At 38.6% G+C, this 19,898-nt stretch overlaps 1 protein-coding gene across 9 annotated transcripts in view; it reads right to left on the bottom strand.

The window, feature by feature from the left end:
• CEP128 (centrosomal protein 128) overlaps window positions 1-19,898 on the bottom strand; it is a 476,123-nt gene that overhangs the window by 34,409 nt on the left and 421,816 nt on the right. The window contains exon 24 of one of the 9 annotated variants that reach the window (XM_074392898.1): window positions 14,067-18,662. The exons of the other annotated variants lie outside the window; for them this stretch is intronic. Within the exon in view, the coding sequence (XP_074248999.1) occupies window positions 18,552-18,662 (111 nt within the window). The 3' untranslated portion in view covers window positions 14,067-18,551. Of the gene's footprint in view, window positions 1-14,066; window positions 18,663-19,898 lie in introns of those variants that run through there. 9 annotated transcript variants of the gene reach the window in all.

The following is a 19,898-nucleotide window of genomic DNA, read 5'->3' as shown; positions in this document are numbered from 1 at the left end:
CGGCGGCATTCCTAAGGTAAGACCCCATCATGGGACAAGCATCTTCACATAATGAAAATGATCTCTTTATAAGTCAGTTAAAAGAGTCTCTCAAGGTGCGTAGAATTCGGGTTCGTAAAAAAGACCTTGTCTCCTTTTTTAGTTTCATTTTTAAAACATGTCCCTGGTTTCCCCAGGAAGGATCTATTGACTCCCGTGTTTGGGGACGTGTTGGTGATTGTCTGAATGACTATTACCGTGTCTTTGGTCCGGAGACTATTCCGATCACCACTTTCAACTACTATAACTTAATCAGGGACGTCCTTACTAACCAGGGCGGTTCCCCTGACATTCAACGCCTCTGCAGGGAGGGTCAAAAAATTCTTACTAGCCACTCCCGACCTCCGTCTAGACAGGCCCCCATAACAACCATCACCTGTGGAGAGGCCCCCTCTCGCCCTCCCTCTAGGGCCCCTTCTACCTGCCCCTCGGTTGCGATTAATATTGATTCGGACGGTACAGGACAATCTTCGCTGTACCCCAACCTCGCAACCCTTACAGACCCCCCCATTCAAAATTCTCATACTCACACACACACTCCACCCCAACATTCGCCCTTGCTTACTGATTCTAAAGTTTTGCATAACTTGGGTAGTCAAGATGATCAACTAAATTCCGCCGATCAAGCGGATCTGGAAGAGGCAGCTGCCCAATATAACAACACAGATTGGCCTCAACTGACTAACACCCCGGCACTGCCACCTTTCCGGCCGCCGCCCTATGTTCCTACAACAATGCCCCCAGTGGCAGTTGCGGCTCCGGTTTTACACGCCCCTACCCTGAATGCTTCCGTTTCCTCCACAGCTCAGACTTTACCCAATAAAACCTCCATTCGAGAAGCTGTAGTCATCCTCAGGGAAATTAAAACTCTAGCTTCAGAATTGTCTGATTTGGCCCTTCTACCCACCACGGGAGTTATGGCTTTTCCCGTTACCAGAAGTCAGGGAAATGTTAGCTCCAACACCGCGGGCCAAGAGACTGAGTCTCGCCCTGACACACATAGCACCCCCGATGAAGAGGAAGCAGACTCTGGAGAGTCTGACTCAGAGAAGGAGGAGGAGGAAAGCCTAGAGCCCACCGAGCCTTCATACACCCATACCTATAAGCGCCTAAATTTAAAAACAATAGAAAAAATAAAAACTGCTGCTGCCAGTTATGGTCCTACTGCCCCATTTACTATGGCCTTACTAGAAAATCTTAGTGAAAGATGGCTCACTCCTAACGATTGGTTTTTCCTGTCCCGTGCTGCGCTAAGCGGCGGTGACTTCATCCTTTGGAAAAGTGAGTATGAGGAAACCGCAAAGTGCTTTGCAGAGCGCAATGCACGCAAAGCCTCCTCCAAAGGATGGACCCTTAAAAAATTTCTAGGCACCAGCGGCCTGCAACCTCATGGGGTCCTCCAGGCTGGATGCGAAGGCACGGTTGGCCAATCTGTTTGTTGGAATCTGCAAGCTCCTATTCATGTCTCCGACGGTGGCGGACCCCAGGATACTGTGAGAGAGCTTCTTGTACAAAAACAAATGGAGCTTATTATTAAAAGCCAATTCCCTCAACTCTCCTACCACCCCCTAGCTCACCCAAAACCACGAGGAGCTAATATTAATGCACAAATGCTTGATATTTTGTCAGCCACCCACCAAGCCCTCAATATCTCCAACCCCACCCTAGCCCAAAATTGCTGGTTATGCTTAAATCAGGGTACTCCCATGCCCCTAGCTTTCCCTGTCAATATATCCAGTCTTAATGTCTCACAAAATAATTGCACCCCCAGCTTACCCTTTAGAGTCCAGCCCATGCCTTCCCAAGTATACCCTTGCTTCTTTAAAGGTGCACAAAACAACAGCTTTGATATTCCGGTTGGCGTTGCCAACTTTGTAAACTGCTCCAGTAGTTCCAACCACAGTGAGGCCCTTTGCCCTGGCCCAGGCCAAGCTTTTGTTTGCGGCAACAACCTCGCCTTTACTGCTCTGCCTGCAAACTGGACAGGGTCATGTGTGTTAGCCGCCCTCTTGCCAGATATAGACATTATTTCTGGTGATGACCCTGTCCCTATCCCTACCTTTGACTATATTGCAGGGCGGCAGAAACGAGCCGTTACACTGATTCCCCTACTAGTAGGATTGGGTGTCTCTACAGCAGTCGCTACCGGTACAGCAGGACTCGGGGTGGCTGTCCACTCTTACACCAAACTCTCCCATCAACTTATTAGCGACGTCCAAACTTTGTCCAGCACCATCAATGACATACAGGACCAATTAGACTCCCTAGCTGAAGTAGTCTTACAAAACAGAAGAGGCTTAGATCTACTCACTGCAGAACAGGGAGGCCTCTGTTTAGCCCTACAGGAACGTTGCTGCTTTTATGCCAACAAGTCAGGAATTGTCCGAAATAAAATAAAAAATCTACAGGAAGATCTCGAACGAAGACGCAAGGCACTCGCCGATAATCCCTTCCTCACCGGCCTCAATGGACTTCTCCCTTACCTCCTCCCCTTCCTTGGACCCTTATTCGCTATCATCCTATTCTTTTCCTTTGCCCCCTGGATCCTAAGACGAGTGACAGCATTAATTAAGGATCAGCTTAATTCCATACTGGGAAAGCCTATACAAATCCACTATCACCAACTAGCAACGCGTGATCTAGAAAATAACAAGCTGTAGCCGGTTTCCCCTCCTACGGGAGCAGCATACCGCTCGACACTATGCTTTACAAAGGTAATGGACACCGCTAGGTGCAAGGCAAAGCACTGCAAGGAGAAGCCTTACTAAGGCTATTGTCGAGTCTCCTGAGAGGTAAGCTGGCTTGCATAGAGGTTGGTACCCAAAAGTCCTCTCCTCCCCAAAAGGTACCTACAAGCCTAAAGATCAAGGCTCAGGAGGAGCACAGCCTCTACCTCCCCTAGCTGGTTAAGGTCCGCCCCCTTTTTAAAAGAAAAAGGGAGGAGATGTTGGGAACCCAGGCTAAGCTGCTGCAATCAAAGCAAAAGATTGCATCAGCCTCCCGCCAGAAGCATACCACGGACGTGGTGGCGGGCCACCAAAGATCACGCACGGCTGCACCAATGGGATCGCTGATCACGTGCGGCTGCACCAATGGGATTGCTGATCACGTGCGGCTGCACCAATGGGATTGTTGATCACAAGCTGAGCACTCGCTTTTCAACCTATCAGAGCCACTTTCCCCTCCCCTCTCCCCTCTCTATATAAGGAACCCATTTTGAAATAAATTTTGCAGCTTGATCAGAACTTTTGTCTTGCTGCCATTCTTCGCGCCTCTTGTCCCATCCCTTCTCATCCACGATAGGTTTGCCCGGGTTCCTGTCTGTTGCTCTGCAGGCCGGAGCATTGAATATGAATCCATGAAATTAGCCAGGTGAAAATTTATTGGCGGAGCATGACAAAGTGGAAGTTGAGGAGAAGGATCCGGGAGGGCAGTCAGGGAATGACGTTTCAGACTCAAGTGAATGTGGAGGTGAGGAGGAGTTTGGTGTGTCTGAAGAATTGAAGGAAGGCCCTATAGCTTAGGCACACTGGGCTTGGGGGAAGTGATTACAATAAGATCCAGGGCCATGCTCAGGATTTGAGACTTTTTTCTTCGTTTTTGAAGTACGATCAAAAGGCAATCAGGAGTTTAAAGAAGGATGATAAACGTTGATTTATTTTTTTTTCAAAGATTACTTGGGCCTCTGTTTGGAGAATGGATTGAAGCAGCATAAGGTTTGAAGTAGGAATACTACTTAAGACCATAACTGAGAGTAACAGTGAGGTCTAGGGAGACAAAGGAATCAAGAAATGTTGGCAAAAATTCTGTATCTGTGGGTTATGCGGACCACAAAGATTTCTCAAAACATGGTCCCACAAAGAGAAAGGCCTCATGTCACATGACTAACTCAATTAGCTGTCCTTCTCTATGCAGAGTATCAACTGTATATTTTATTTCTGCATCACATACAATGTATGTAAGTGCAAAAGAAAGAGGAAACATTTAAAAAATATTCTTAAAAGGTCCATTTGAGCCAAAGGCATGAAACTAATCCCCAGGTGGCTCAAGATCATTAGCCTTCATGTATCAAAGGGAGATGATATAGTTAGAGCATTTGCCCATGCCCAAACCTCATGTTGAAGTGTACTCCCCAGTGTTGAGGGTGGGGTCCGGCGGGAGGTGTTTGGGTCATGGGCGTGGATCCCTCACGACTTGGTGCCATCCTTGCAATAATGAGTACCAAAGAGATCTGGTTGTTTAAGTGTGTGGCACCTCCCCTCACCTCTTGCTACTGCAAACACACATTTTACTGACTGACACCAGAACTGAGAAAGACAGTGAGAGGACAGGAATAGAGACACTGGTTTGAGAGTTGTTGAAACAGATGGTATAATGGTGGCCTCAAAATATGTCTACCAGAGGAAGGATGAATTACACAAAGATATTTAAACACTATTCATTCTTCCTAAAACACATGGTTTTAAATTTATTAAACAAAGCCAACTGGCGTCAAACCATTGGTATATATTTGCTATTTAGAGAAAACCAATAATATAATGTTTTAATGATAAAACCAGTTATTTGGCAAATGACAGTCAAAATATGGCACTGACATATTTCATTCCAGCAAATTAAAAAAATACAGAAAAAATTTAGGAGAAAAATTACCCAATAAATATTTTAAAATTTGTTGAATTTTTGTGCATTTAGCATTATTCAACAAATATTTTTAAATTTGTTTAATTTTTATGCATTTAGCATAAATTCCTACAATTGAAATTACTGAATGATATATTTTAAGGCTTTTAAAAATATCAATTTCATTTTAGTTGAAAAATTTATTGGTAGAGTTATTCACAATATTTTCTAAACATTTGTTTTACAACTTTTTATGGGTACAGAAGAGGTGTATATATTTACAGGGTACATGAGGTATTTTGATACAGGCGTACAGTGTGCAATAAGCTTGTATTAGTCTGATATCACACTGTGATAAAGAACTACTAGAGACTGGGTAATTTATGAAGAAAAAAGTTTTAGTTGACTCACAGTTCCAGATGGCTTGGGAGGCCTCAGAAAACTTACAATCACGGTGGAAGGAGAAAGAGAAGTAAGGACCTACTTTACATGGAACTAGGAGAGAGCAAGCAGGGGAATCTGCTACTTTTAAAACCATCAGATCTCATGAGAACTCCCTCACTATTACAAGAACAGCATGGGGGAAACCACCCCTATGATCCAACGACTTCCCATCTGGTCCCTGTATACTTAGCAGTGGGATTGCTGAATCATATGGTAGTTCTATTTTTAATTTTTTGAAACTCCTCCATACTGTTCTCCATAGTGGCTTTACTAACATCCCAACCAACAGTGTATGAGCATTTGTTATTGGCTGTCTTTTGGGTAAAAGTCACTTTGGCTGAGGGGAGATGATATCTCAGAGTTGTGATTTACATTTCTCTGATGATCAATGATATTGAGCCCATTTTCATGCACCTGTTTGCCATTTGTATATCCTCATTTTATGAATGATTATCCAGATCTTTTGCTTGTTTTTTAAATCAAATTATTAGATTTTTTTCCCTGCAGAGTTGTTTGAGCTCCTTATATATCATGGGTATTAATCCCTTATTAGATGGATAGTTTGCAAAATTTTCTCCTATTCTGTGGGTTGTCTTTTCAAGTGGCTGATTGTTTTCTTTAATGTGCAGAATCTTTTTAACTTTGTGATTCCAGCTTTCCAACTTTGGTTGCCTGTACCTTTGGGGCATTCCTCAAAGTCTTTGTACAAACCAATATCCTGGAGAGTTTCTTTTTTCTTATAGTAGTTTTATTATTTGAAGTCATAGATGTCTTTAATCCATTTTGATTTGAATTTTGTATTTGCTTTCTGGTTAAGATGCATCATTAGGTTTTTTTTATTTGAAGTTCTGCTTTTTTGATGTAGACACCTATTGCTATAAACTTTCCTCTTAGTAAATGCTTTTGCTGTACCCCATAGGTTTTGATATGTTATGCTTCCATCTTCGTTTGTTTCAAGTAATTTTTAAATTTCCCTCTTAATTTCTTTATCGACCCAATGGTCATTCAAGAGCATACTGTTTAATTTCCATGTGTTTGTATAGTTTCCAAATTGATTTCTAGTTTTATTCCTTTGTAGTCAGAGAAGATACTTGGTTTTGGTTTTCCACATTTTTGGAATTTTTAAAGAACTGTTTTGTGACCAAACATATGGTCTATCCTTGACGATGATCTGCGTGCTGAGGAGAAGTCTTCTGCGACCACGGGATGAAACGTTCTGCACATATCTATTAGGTTCATTTGGTCTATATTACAGATTAAGTCTTATGCTTCTTTGTTGATTTTCTGTCTGGATAATCTGTCCAATGCTGAAAGTGGGATGTTGAAGCCTCCAGCTGTTATTGTATTGGGATATCTCTCTCTCTTTAGCTCCAATAATATTGGCTTTATTATCTGGGTACTCCAGTGTTAGTTGCATATATATTTACAATTGTATATCCTCTTGCTGGATGCACCCCTTTTATCATTATATGATAACCTTGTCTCTTTCTATAGATTTTTGTTTTGAGATCTATTTTTTTCTGATATAAGTATAGCTACTCCTGTTGTTTTGGGTTTCTGTTTGCATGAAGTATCTTTTTCCACCCCTTTCATTTTAGTCTACATATGTCTTTATAAGTGAAGTGTGTTTCTTGTAGGCAACAGATCATTGGGTCTTGTTTCTTTTTTCAACCCATGCAGCCATTCTGTGCCTTCTGATTGGTGAATTTAGTCTATTTACATTCACTGTTATTATTGATAAGCAAGAACTTCCTCCTGTCATTTTGTTATTCCTTTTTATGTTTGTTTTCTGGTCTTCTTCCTTTCTGTCTTGATTTTTGTGAAAGCAGTTTCCTCTGGTAATATGATTTAATTTCTTGGTTTTTATATTTTGTGCATCTATTGTAGGTTTTTTTGATTTAAGGTTATCATGAGGCTTGCAAATATCGTAACACATTATTTTAAACTGATAAAACACTGCAAGAACAAACCAGCAAACTAACAAGCAAAGAGAAAAGAAAAACACTTTTACCTTCACCCCCATCACTTTTAAATTTTTGTTGTTTCTATTTTTATCTTAACCATTTATGTACTGAAAAGTTATATTTTGTATTATTTTTCACTGGCTCATCTTTTAGTCTTTATACTAAAGATATGAGTACTTTATATACTGCAATACAGTCTTATAATATTCAGATTTTTCTGTGTACTTACCAATACCAGTGAATTCTGTACCTTCAAATGATATAGTATTACTTGTTAACATCCATATTTTATGTCAGATTGAAGGACTCCCATTAGCATTTCTTATAGGACAGGTCTAGTGTTGATAAATACTCTCAGCTTTTGTTTGTCTGAGAAAGTCTTCATTTCTCCTTCATGTTTAAAGGATATTTTCGCTGGATATACTATTCTAGCATTAACATTTTATTCCTTCAGCAATTTAAATATGTCATGCCTGTCTCTCCTGGACTGTAAGATTTCCACTGAAAAGTCTGCTGACAGAGTTATTTGTTTCTTTAATCACTCTGCTTTTAAATTTTTTCCTAATACTTTACCTTTCAGAGTTGTATATCTTGAGGTAGTCTTACTTGGGTTAAATTTACTTGTTGTTGTACTTAAATATTGATACCTTTCTGCAGGTTTGGAAAGTTCTCTGTTATTATTTCTTTGAATAAACTTTCTACTCCAGTCTCTCTCTCTCTAGCTTCTCTTTAAGGGCAATAACTCTTATATCTGTCCTTTTGAGGTGAAGACTAAGCTCTGAGTTTAAAATCTTGCCCAAATTCCTATCTAAGGGGTCTGGGAAGTTGTGCCCTACAAACCATAAATTCTCATCGGATGGGTTTTATTTAATTCTATATATTGTGACTTACTTTCCAATCTGACTCTGGTATAACATTACAATACAAGGAATTTTGTCCCCAAATCAAAATATTTTACCCCAAAACTTGTTTTTCTGCCATATCTTGAAATGGTCCTGCAAAGCTGTCCTTTGTGGGGGAAAATCTGTATCTGTACATAATCGTATTAACTTAGCTAGATCTTTTTCTTCCAGGTCCTCCCAATCCTGAAGACATTAAGTAAAAGTCTAGCACCTTTTAACCATCTGAATAGGAAACATTTGTCATCTATTGTCTCTAAGGGAAGCCACTTTAAGACTTCAAGAAGACCTTGGTATACACAATCTTTTATCTTAACCTGAACATTTCCTTTCTATTGATCCCAGGTCTTTAGACAAACTCAGCAAACTGTCAACCAGAAAATGTTCAAATTTACCTGTAGCCTGGAAGCCCCTGCTTAGAGCTTTCCTGCCTTTCTGAACCAAACCAATGCATTCCTTAAAGGTATTTGATTGATGTTTCATGCCTCCCTAAAATATATAAAACCTAGCTGCATCCTGACCACCTTGGGCACATGTTCTCAGAACCTCCTAAGGTCTGTGTCATGGGCCAAGGTCACTTATATTTGGCTCAGAATAAATCGCTTCAAATATTTTACAAAGTTTGATGCTTTTCATCAATAGAGGCTATTTTCTGGATCTTATAGGCATGCTTCATTATTTTTTATTCTTTTTTTTTTTTGTCTCCTCTGACTGTATATTTTCAAATAGCCTGTCTTTAAGCTTACTAATTCTTTATTCTGCTTAAGCAATTTTTCCTTTGAGTGATTCTGATGCATTCTTTAGTATGTCAATTAAATTTTGTAGCCCCAGAATTTCTGCTTGATTTTTTAATATTATTTCAATCTTTTTGTTAAATTGGTCTAATAAAATTCTAAATTCCTTCTTTGTGTTACCTTAAATTTTATGATGCTATTTAAACAGCTATTGTGAATTCTCCGAAAGGTTACATATTTCTGTCACTCCAGGATCGGCCTTTGTTGTGTTATTTAGTTTGTTTGGTGAGGGCATGCTTTCATGGATGGTTCTGATGCTGGTGGATATTTGTTGATGTCTGAGCCCTGAAGAGTTAGGTATTTATTGTAGTCTTTGCAGTCTGAGCTTGTTTGGATAGCCCTTTCTGAGAAGGTTTTCCAAGTATTCAGAGGGAATTGCAAGTTGTGATTTAAGTCTTTGGTCACTGCAGTCCTGTCTGCATTAGAGGGTACCTGAAGTCCAGTATCACTATGACTCTTGCAGACTCACAGAGGTACTGCCTGGGGGTCTTGAATAAGATCCATGAGAATTCCCTGGGTCTCTTCTTCTCTTCTTCTTCAGGCAGAGTCTCTTCTTCTCTTCCCCTAATTTCTGCCAAACAAATGAAATCTCTCTCTTTCTATGATAAGCTGCCTGGAGATGGGGGAGGGGTGACAGAAACATCTCTGTGGCCATCACCACTAGGACTGTGCTGGGTCTATGGTGACTACAACCTGGCTACTGCTCATGTTAACTCAAGTCCTGTAGCTTCTTCAGTTAGCAGGTGGTGAATCCAGCCATGCTTGTGGCCTTTTCTTCAGGGTGGTGAGCTCTGTCACAGTCCAGGCCAGATCCAGAAATGCCATTCAGGAACCAGGGCTCAGAGTTGGAAACTTTAGGAATATACCTGGTGCTTTGTTCTACTGAGGCTGAGCTGACACACGAGCCACAAGACAAAGTCCTTCCTTCTTTTCATTCTCCTTTCCTCATGCAGAAAGAGTCTCTCTGTGGCTACCATAGCCCCAGGTCCATGAAGAGTACTGCCTGGCTACTACCGATGTTCATTCAACCAACTGCCAACCAGATAATGTTGAGGAGTCTTCATTCAGCTTGTGGTGAATGCTGCCAGGCCTGGGTCTCTCCCTTCAGGGCAACAGGCTCCTCTCTGGTAAGGCGGGTCCAGAAATTTTGTCCAGAGGCTAAGACCTGGAATCAGGGTCCCCACTGTGCCTAAGCTGTTGCCCAAGCTGCAAGACAAAGTCCCCTTTACTCTTCTCTTTCCCTTCCTCAAGCAGAAGTCTTTCCCTAGTCTTTCTCAACTACAGCTGAGAATGTGCTAGGTTACACCTGAAGCCAGCATAGGGCTGGGTCTCAACCTAAGGCCCGTGGCAAGTACTGCCACACTGCCTGGGTACGACTTTTTTTTTTTCTTTTTTTGTTTTGAGATGGATTTTTGTTCTTGTTGCCCAAGCTGAAGTGCAGTGGTGCGATCTTGGCTCACTGCAACCTCTGCCTCCCGGGTTCAAGTGATTCTCCAGCCTCTTCAGCCTCCCGAATAGCTGGGATTACTGGTGTGTGCCACCATGCCCAGCTAACTTTTTGTATTTTTAGTAGAAACGGCATTTCATTAGCCAGGTTGGTCTCAAACTCCTGACCTCAGGTGATCCGCCCACCTCACCCTCCCAAAGCACTGGGACTGCGGGCATGTAAGGCCTACTGGCTCTTTAGTCAGCAGATGATGAATCTTGTTATAACTGGGTCCCTCCTTCAAGGAAGCAGGTTCCTGTCTGACCCAGGGTATGTCTAGAAATGTTATCTGGGAGCTAGGTCCTGGAAGGGGGGCTTCAGGACTCTGCCTGGTGCCCTATTCTACTATGGCTGAGCGGGTATTTAAGTTGGAAGACAAAGTCCTCTTCACTCTCTCCCTTTCCCCCACGAAATCTGAAGGTAGGAGTGTTTCCTGGAGCTGCGAGCTATGTTGCCCCAGCTGGGGGAGAGATGATGCTAGCACTTCTTTGACAGCCCTGGCTGTTGTCTTACCAGGTCACATCCACTGGCTCCAAGCCCAGAACAGTACCAGGACTTGTCCTTGTGGGCCAGACTGCCTTTCAGGTTTATTTAGGATCCCAGAGTGCTTTAGTCCATGGTGATGGATCTTGCTAGAACTCAGATTCCAACTATCAGGATGGATGATTCCCCTCTGGCTACCACTTGTCTAAATGCTACCTCCATGGACATGGCTAAATTCTGACTTGTGTTGCTTTCCACTGTGACAGGGAATAACTGAGCTCCCATGCAAACTTCCACACCATAATCACTGCTCTCTCTCCTCAAAACACACAGATTCTCTCTCTCACCACGTGGCTGCTGCCAGAGGATGGGGAAGAAGTGGGGAAATGTAAGAGATTCAAGACAGTCTTTCCTACCCTCTTCAGTGCCTTTTTCCTTGATAAAATGTTAGAACCAGGTACTGTGATTGCTCACCTGAATTCTGTTTCTTATAGGAGTGCTTTTTTGTCTGGATAGTTAAGTTGTTCAATTTGGTTTTCCTTACACAGCGATAGGGGGACGATTGCTGGAGGGTTCTATTTGACCATCTTTCTCTGCCTCCTCCTCCTAATTATTCTTTTAATATTAGGAGCTGTAGTAATGTTCCTCTTTCATTACTAATATTGCCCATTTTGTATCTTCTATTTTTGTCCTAATATCAGTCGGGCTAGGAGTTTTTAATTCTTATTGAGTTTTTCAAAGAATGTGCTTTTAGGTAATTTATTTATTTATTTTTTTAAAAAAAACATTTCATTGCTCTTAAATTTACTATATTCTTGCCTTTACTTACTTTGGTTTTAATTTGCTCTTTGTTTTCTAGTTTGTTAAAGTGGAAGCGTAGACTTGATTTGAAACCTTTTTCTTTTGTAATATACATAGTTCGTGTTACAAATTTCCCTCTGAACACTTTTTAGATGATCTCACAGATTTCGATAAATTCTGTATTAATTTTTATATAGGTAAAATATTTTCTAATTTTTCTTTTGATTTATTTCTTGACACATCCATGGATTATTTGAAGTATCATGTTTAATGTATAAATATTGGGAAACTTATTAGGTATTTTTCTGTTATTAATATCTAATTTCATTCTATTGTGGATAGACAACATGTTTTGTATAATTTCAATCATTTTAAATTTACTGAAATTCATTTTATGAGTCAGAATATAGTCTACCCTGGAAAATGTTCAATGTGCACATGAAAATTATGTGTAATTAGCTGTTGTTTGGGAAGTATTCTATAGATGTCAATTACAGTTACTTGGTTTATAGTATCGCTCAACTCTTCTGTATCTTCACTGACTTTCTGCCTACTATTTTATGAATTACTGAGAAAGGAACGTAGAAATCTCCAACTATGCTTATGTATTTGTCTATTTTTCTTTACAATTCTATCAGTTTGTTCTTCATATATTTTGACACTGTTAATAGGTGAATATACATTTATAACTGTTATTTCTTCCCTTTACAATTGTTGACTTACTCATCATTAAACCACTCACATTTTTTTTTTCACTTTTGGAAAATGAGGAGGTTTAATTCTATTATATTTTTAAGTTCTAATATAAGTCTTCAAAATGTTGTCAGAATTCCTCATATTACCTTGAAACAAAACTAGCCAAGTTAACTGTAAAAGACTACCCTAAAATAAACATATTTCAAAATGCCTTTGAACAAAAAACATAACAGAATATTAAAAAAAAATACGGTCATCTCCTCTAATTCTATAATGATAATTAATTTGTGGAACTTCTATAAAAGTAAATTTTATAAGGCGACCATAAATGAATGTTTCCAATTCCTAGCTATCTTTGCACCAAAAGCTTAAGTATTGAAAAGGAAATATTTGTTAAAAAGGAACATTCTTCGCAATTCTAATAATCCTAGCTTTTGCTTCTTACCAATTCTTATATACTTAGCACAAGGACCTATTTTCATTGCTGTCCTAATTCTCAACAAGCTAGTTAGCCAGAATTCTCTGCAAAAGTTCCATTGGGTGAAGGGACTTGCATTTTCTAATATTTTTCCTGGGCTTCTTCCACTTCTCTTTCATAACCCACATTGTAATTGGTTTTTTTAAAGCTGTTCCAACCTGACTAAATGTCTTTGCTAAACTGATCTCTAATGATTAATATTTAATGATACCCACCAAGTATTTTTCTCTCTGGAATATTATAAGTTCAAAGTGTATGAAACAAATGATACATTTAATTTTTTTTAATTTTAATTTGTCCAGCCCTTCCCCTGGAGAGAAGGAATAAACACATATATATTTCAGAATCTGTGGCAAAAAATATTTTCCTGAATTTTTCTCTAGCCTAATAATGCAATGTTCCTCCATTTCTGCCCTACTCTGAATTCCCAATTCTCTAACAGTGCTCAAGAAAATTTAATATCTTCCTCAGTAAACTTTATTCCTATTTGAAAGTTTAATCTGGGCAGATATTTTACTTAAAGTCCGCCCTCCATATCCCCATCGCTGTGGCTGCTATTTTAGATTTTAACCTTCAAGAGGGTGAGGCTATGATTGTCTTCTTCTACTCATCTTTGAATCTACTCATTTTTCCATCTACCCATCCAAATACTCCACAATTTAGCATAGTGCCATCTACACTAAAGAACTCAAGAAACGGTCACATGATGATTATTTCTTGACCAAAGTGGAGAAATTAAAGTTTGCTGTGGTGGAAGCTGGGGAACAGGAGCTTACTACTCTCACATTCTCAGTTTCTTTACGTAAAAAAATTACAGGGCTACACTACATCATCTCTAAATCCTCTCAGCACTAACATTTTCTGATTCTAATCTATCCAGACAGAACCAATGAACAACCAGTACTTCTAACTATGCCAGTTTACCATGGGAAATCCAAATTTGACACAACAATATTAAAAACCCAAAGCAGGTTGGGCATGGTGGCTCACACCTATAATCCCAGCACTTTGGGAGGCCAAAGCTTGTGGATCGCCTGAGGTCAGGTGTTGGATACCAGCCTGACCAACACGGTGAAACCCTATCCCTACTAAAAAGACATATATTTGCCAGGCATGGTGGTGCATGCCTATGATCCCAGCTACTCCGGAGGCTGAAGCAGGAGAATTGCTTGAACCCAGGAGGCGGAAGTTGCAGTGAGCTGAGACCGTGCCACTGCACTCCAGCTGGGTGAAAGAGTGAGATTCCATCTCAAAAAAACAAAAACAAACAAACAAACAAACAAAGAAATATTCATCTACCAGATTAACAAATTTATAAAAATACTATTCTAGATAAATTCATTTGAATCTAGTTTTCATAATAGGACTAATACCCAATTGATATTTTATTGTATAAAATTATATATTCCTAGTGTGTGATTAATGAAAAGATTATACTCAATTTTTTTATCTTATTTCAGACTTGGCTTTACATGACTTTAATCCATTTTCAGAAACCAAATCTACTCATAGTGGATAAAAATTTGCCAGACACAAGCATACTCAAAAAAATATATATATATGCCATTGACATAAGAAACAAAGTCAGGGATGCAAATATGTTTTTAGTGATGGTTGGACTATACGAATCAGTGCTTAGTCTCTTAAAGTGACTGTTTTAAAGAAAACAATCATTGTTTGGATAAATATATTATGATGTTTGTTAAAAACTAGTAAGTTTAATTGGCATTTCTTATGCTTTTAGTACCTAGAATTTGGAATTAGAGATTATTTAAAATGGCTTCTATAGGTAAATTTCTTTATATTCTTTCTTTTCTTAATATTTTTTGAGTAAATTATGTAGAAGGGTAAAAGCATATGGCTTGCTAAGGGAATTGGGTTTGATAAAATGTGGCTCTAACAGGTTAAAATATTTACATGCTCATCTAAGTACTCATGTTGACTTCTGAATAAGCGCTTTAGATCCATACAATTTTCAGATCTTATAAAAAGAAAAAACTACCAATTCTGGAAACCGTTTGTTTAATTTTTGAAGAGCAGGCTGAAATTGACTAGTTAAATATCATGGCTAGCATGTTAGTCTTGATCACTTCAAGAAAATAAAAGTCTCTTCATATTTCAGCGTGATTTGATTGCCTGTAAAGTTTTAAATGTGTCATGTAAGCATGACTGGAAAAATAGCAATTAAATTTTTGTTAGAATTTTAGAAAGGCTGAAACTAGAAAACAGTTTTTGAAAAAGTGTTTTAAATCAGCAATTTAACATGTATTGTATACTCACTGTATATTTTGGAGTCAAGGCAGTGCTTACCTTCAGAAGCCCATACAATCTAGTAGAAGAGCATTTCTCAAATGTCATTGTTCACCTATAGTTTTACTACTGTTTACTTTTACATTCACCTTGCATTCTCAATCTCTGTATAGGGGAGGCTTAAAGGTAGAGAGAAGCACAGAGCTGTACTTGCATATTGGTTTACATATGATTTCTTATCAAAGCATGGAGTAGTTATAAATGAGATAACTGGAGTATTGTAGGGTTAAAGCTCTCTCAAATTCTCCCATGGTTGACACTACTATTCCTAAACAATATCCGTAAAAATTAACATAACACATTAGTAACATATTTTTATAGTCATTAAAATAAAAATGTTTATGCATCACCTATAATCTTGAATTGTACCAGGAAGTATACATAGCATGCTTTAGAAGCTACTGTTATAGAAGATTTAAGATATGTACAGAAATAGCTGACTTGAGAGAGAAGTGCTAACAGCCATTAATTGCTGTGAGCAAGGTATAAACAAATCACAAAGATTCAATGAGGGAGAAATGAGTTCCAGGAACAAAACATGTATTTATATCACGCACATGCTTACATTGAACAAATATGACAGGGCTTTGGCAAACTCTGCTTCTGTAGACTCTACTGAAAGCCATTATGAATGCTTCCTCGCCTACCTCATTTTATCCCGTAAAACATCTGTTTGTTTGAAAAGAAACCACATACTAACTCTTCAACTAGAAGTTAAAAATCATGACTTTTCTTTCAAGGGGTGGAAGGATGGGGAATAAACATGCCTTCTGCAATTTTACAAAAAAATTCCAATGTTAATTAAAACCATATATTTAGTATGGGTAAAGGTAATAAATGGAGATTTCTTGGACAAAATCATGCTCCTCTGTGAATTCAAATTAGCAATGCTGTGTTACTGGCTGACTTTTGAACATTCTGTTCTATTTGAAACAGCTGAGACAGGAAGGAAGCCTGTACGTCCTACAGAAATCCAATTAGGCTTGATGAAAGAGAGGCCATGAAATGCTTCTCTTGTCTACCAAGACAGAGAAAATGTTGTCTTAGATTTAGCTTTGAAATGATTTCTAAATATAAGCTTTTAGATCAGGCTTTGTCCAGTTAGCTTGGTGAACTTAAGGAAATATTACATTATGCTCTCATAATTGTGGATGTTGGTCCTGCTCAAAATCTTGACAGGTTTCTAGAAAGCTGTTCATTTTTTTGTGCTGGTGATTGCCACAAGAATAAACAGAGGAGATGGCTCTAGCCTTGGACTGATTGACAGAGAACCCGACTTGCCCACTTCCTGCTAACCCTTCCCAACACCAGCAGTGTGGTCATGTTGGATGTGTCAGTGCCTTCTTACAACAGCAACAACATAAGAGAAACCAGTTGCCAACATGGTCTGCTATTCCAACAGTTATTTGTCTGTCAACAGTAATAGAGTCCGAATCTACAACTGAAATTCTAATAGTGATTCTCTCCCAAACTGAGATGTGGATAAATGTTTTCTTGTGGCTTGTCATCATAACCCTATTTTCAAAAGACACTTGAGCATCTTTCTCTCCTCTGAACCCCCAATGTGGTTTATTGGGGCCACCTTTATAGCACTTTGCCCTTTTCTCTTCGGTGCTACAGTTATTTATATGAAGGATTCCTAAGGGTTGGAAATGTTTTTTCTTATTATGCCATTCTCTTGAGCTCCTAGCACAGTGCCTTGGTTTGCATTAGAAATCCAATAAATGTGTGATAAATGCTGTGTTTAGAAAAACAATGACAAAAACATGAATATCCTCCAATTACAACAAAAAGGCAGAGATTTCTGTTTCATTTTGTTCACTGATATGAGTCCCATGCACCTAGAAAGTTCCTGGCACACAGCTGACACTCAATAAATATTTGTTCAATGAATAAGCATTATGACTTTCCAAAGAGCTTGGAGACTATCTCTTTGACTGGTAAATACAGAAAAGGAAATATGTCATACAATGTTTAAAGGAAGATGCAGATAAGTAATTTCTTCATTCACTAGACAAGAGGTTGGCAAACTTTTTCTATAGGGGGCCAGACAGTAAATACTTTAGTTTTTGATGGCCATATGGTTTCTGCAGCAACTATTCAACTCTACTGTTCAGTGCAAAAGCAACCAAAGACAATATGTGAATAAATGAGTGTGGTTGTATTCTAATAAAACTTTATTTACAAAAATGGTGGCAGGCAAGATTTGACCCATGACCAGTTTGCCAACCTCTGCTCTAGAACACATGTGCACTAATTATCTGTTAGAATTAAGATGACTAGGTAACTATTCTTTTAAGACCATGCTTTCTGCCTCTTTATACATTTATTCCCCACCTCCACACCCACAGGTACTGTGTTTTGCAATATGGTGCCTGTACCGTATATGTTTGTTGCATTAAACTTGAGTCATACGCTGATTTCCTGGAACTGTAGTTTTCAGTAGAACCAGTTAACTCAAGTCCCTGTAATTTGCCTTTTCCTTGAATTCTGTCTTAGCGAATGAAAGGAAAGTTAATAGCTGTCAAAACAATGTCTTCTGAAACTGTTGGAGTAAGGAGCACATGCTCTCTTGGGTTCCTATTTCTCTTATTTGAAGCGTTTTTTTCAGGATATCAGTGATTTTTTCAGAGATGGCTCTTCTGAGTATCCACAAGACAAGAAATGATGAACACAACTTTCTCACTACTCATTTAAGCTCACTGTTCTTTTAAGCTCACTGTTCTTTTAAAGCTTCCCCCTCTCAGTCTTTTTTAAACACTTATTTTCACGAAAGGAAAATGAGAAAATGACCATGGGTATTTACAACTGGCAGAAATGTGTTCTTATATTTTCCTCTCCAGTGACTACCAAAAATGCTATATTCCTGTGAGTTTTATGTTAAATGACTACATTATTTCAGGCCAGGAATCTGTGACATATGGTGATAGTCTATATATTCACTACTGAAATGTATCAGTTTCAAAATATTTAAGTAGTATCAATGTGGAAGAACGCTGTCATAAAATGTGCTCTGCACCTCTAGCCTATACTCACACTATCTATTTGCAAAATTTTCAAACTTATTTTTCATTTTGCTAAGTGCTGGCCTCTCTTATGAACTAGGCCGGATTCCCTCTTCAGCTGCAAATGTAATTTTAAACAGAACTCCAATGAGATTACTTGCTGAACATGTTAAACATTCATAGCTTGGCCATATGCTGTTATGGAAATTGCATTGATTTATAGCAATTTGGGTGCCACTAGATAGCACTAATTCACCTGATACCAACTCTAAGTGTACTGGGAAATAATGTTTTAAATGTTTCATTTGCATCTAGACCTCTGTTGAACTACGAGCATGTATTATGTTTATGTATTTTTGGAGAACACTGATTTTTGCATATTGAAAATATATTCCTCTATTCCTGTATTTGGTGACTTCTAGAAAAAACTAGGTATATGAGGTCTGAATTTATACCATAACGGCACAATGGTCAATGACGTAAATTACTAAAGTCAGGCAGATTAAGTTTTAATCCCAATTCAAGCATTTAATTACTCTAAAACCTTGGTTCTTTCAATGGTAAAAGAGGAAAAATAATCATGCCTACCTGAGAGAACTGCTGTGAATATTAAATAGGATAATGTATATAAGGCTTGTAACACCTACAAAAAGAGAAATGTCTTGTGGTTTGTTCTAAAATATACTCAATAATCATTAGCTCTCATACCCTAAACTTAGTATTTCTGGCACAGGTTAGCAGCACTCCTTTAAACTGTACAGAAATGCTTGAGTTTATGGGACCTGACTGGGAAGGTTGGAAGACGATTTAGGGAACTTAAAAATTGCCATATGAGAAAAGGTCACTACTACAGTGAATATGCCAACCTATTTAAAAGAAAAAAGTAAAAAGGAACAAAGTCACAGGATGCTCTCTTCACACTAAGTATATTGATAACCTGTCTTAATTGCATTAATTTTTATTTGGAAGGGAGGAAGTATAGTGCCTGTTTTAAACATGCTAAGAAGGACTTACGGAAATGAACATTGTCTTTCTATCCACTGAGCATTCTATCCAATTACATTCAGACAGATGCTTCTTAGAAATAATTATATTTTGCTATAATAAGTGAATATATACAGTGTAATGAATATTCATATATATTCAAGTTTGTAAGAATATAAAAAAGCCAGAAAACCTTTAGCTTTTTCTTTAATTGACCTGGAGTGCACATTTGAATATAGATGGATTCTTTCTGGGTCAGCATTCTCAACAGGGGGCATCTTTGCCCTCCAGGGGACATTTGGCAATGTCAGGAGACGATTTTGGATGTTATAACTTGAGATGAGAGATGTTACTGGCATCTAGTGAGTACATTTTAGGGATGCAACTAAATATACTGCAATGCCTAAGACTGCCTTGACAAAAGGAATTATCTGGCTCCAAATATCGCTAATGCCAAGGTTGAGAAACCCTGCTCTAAACTAAGAGCTGCTCAAGGTCAAATGAATTTAAATCACCCATATCCCAGATGGATACTGGGTAGGCTCTAGAGAATGCATGCTTTTTGTTAATATGGTTAAATCTTCCCAGTATACTGTGCTGGCTCCATGGTAATAAACCAAAAGCTGAAGTATTAATAGGGAGTTCACAGCCTTGAGAAGAAAATGACTAGAATTCCAAAGTATGCTATATGATCTGTCCTACTGCAGACTTCAGTATGGACAGCAGCCAGACTTATACCTAGAAGAAGGTGATCATCACACTAAGATTTTGCCCAATCAAGTGACCAGGGGTTTCTTGGCTCAGGATTTCTTAAACAGCACCAGTTCTCATGAACAAATAACATATCAAGCAGTGATGGCTTAGACTTAAGGCTTAGTTCCCAGACAAAATGTGA

This window comes from Saimiri boliviensis, chromosome 2 (assembly GCF_048565385.1).
Source record: "Saimiri boliviensis isolate mSaiBol1 chromosome 2, mSaiBol1.pri, whole genome shotgun sequence".
Taxonomy (NCBI): Eukaryota; Metazoa; Chordata; class Mammalia; order Primates; family Cebidae; genus Saimiri; species Saimiri boliviensis.
The sequence above is the reverse complement of the archived record's forward strand: the minus strand, read 5'-3'. Positions and strand labels throughout refer to the sequence as shown.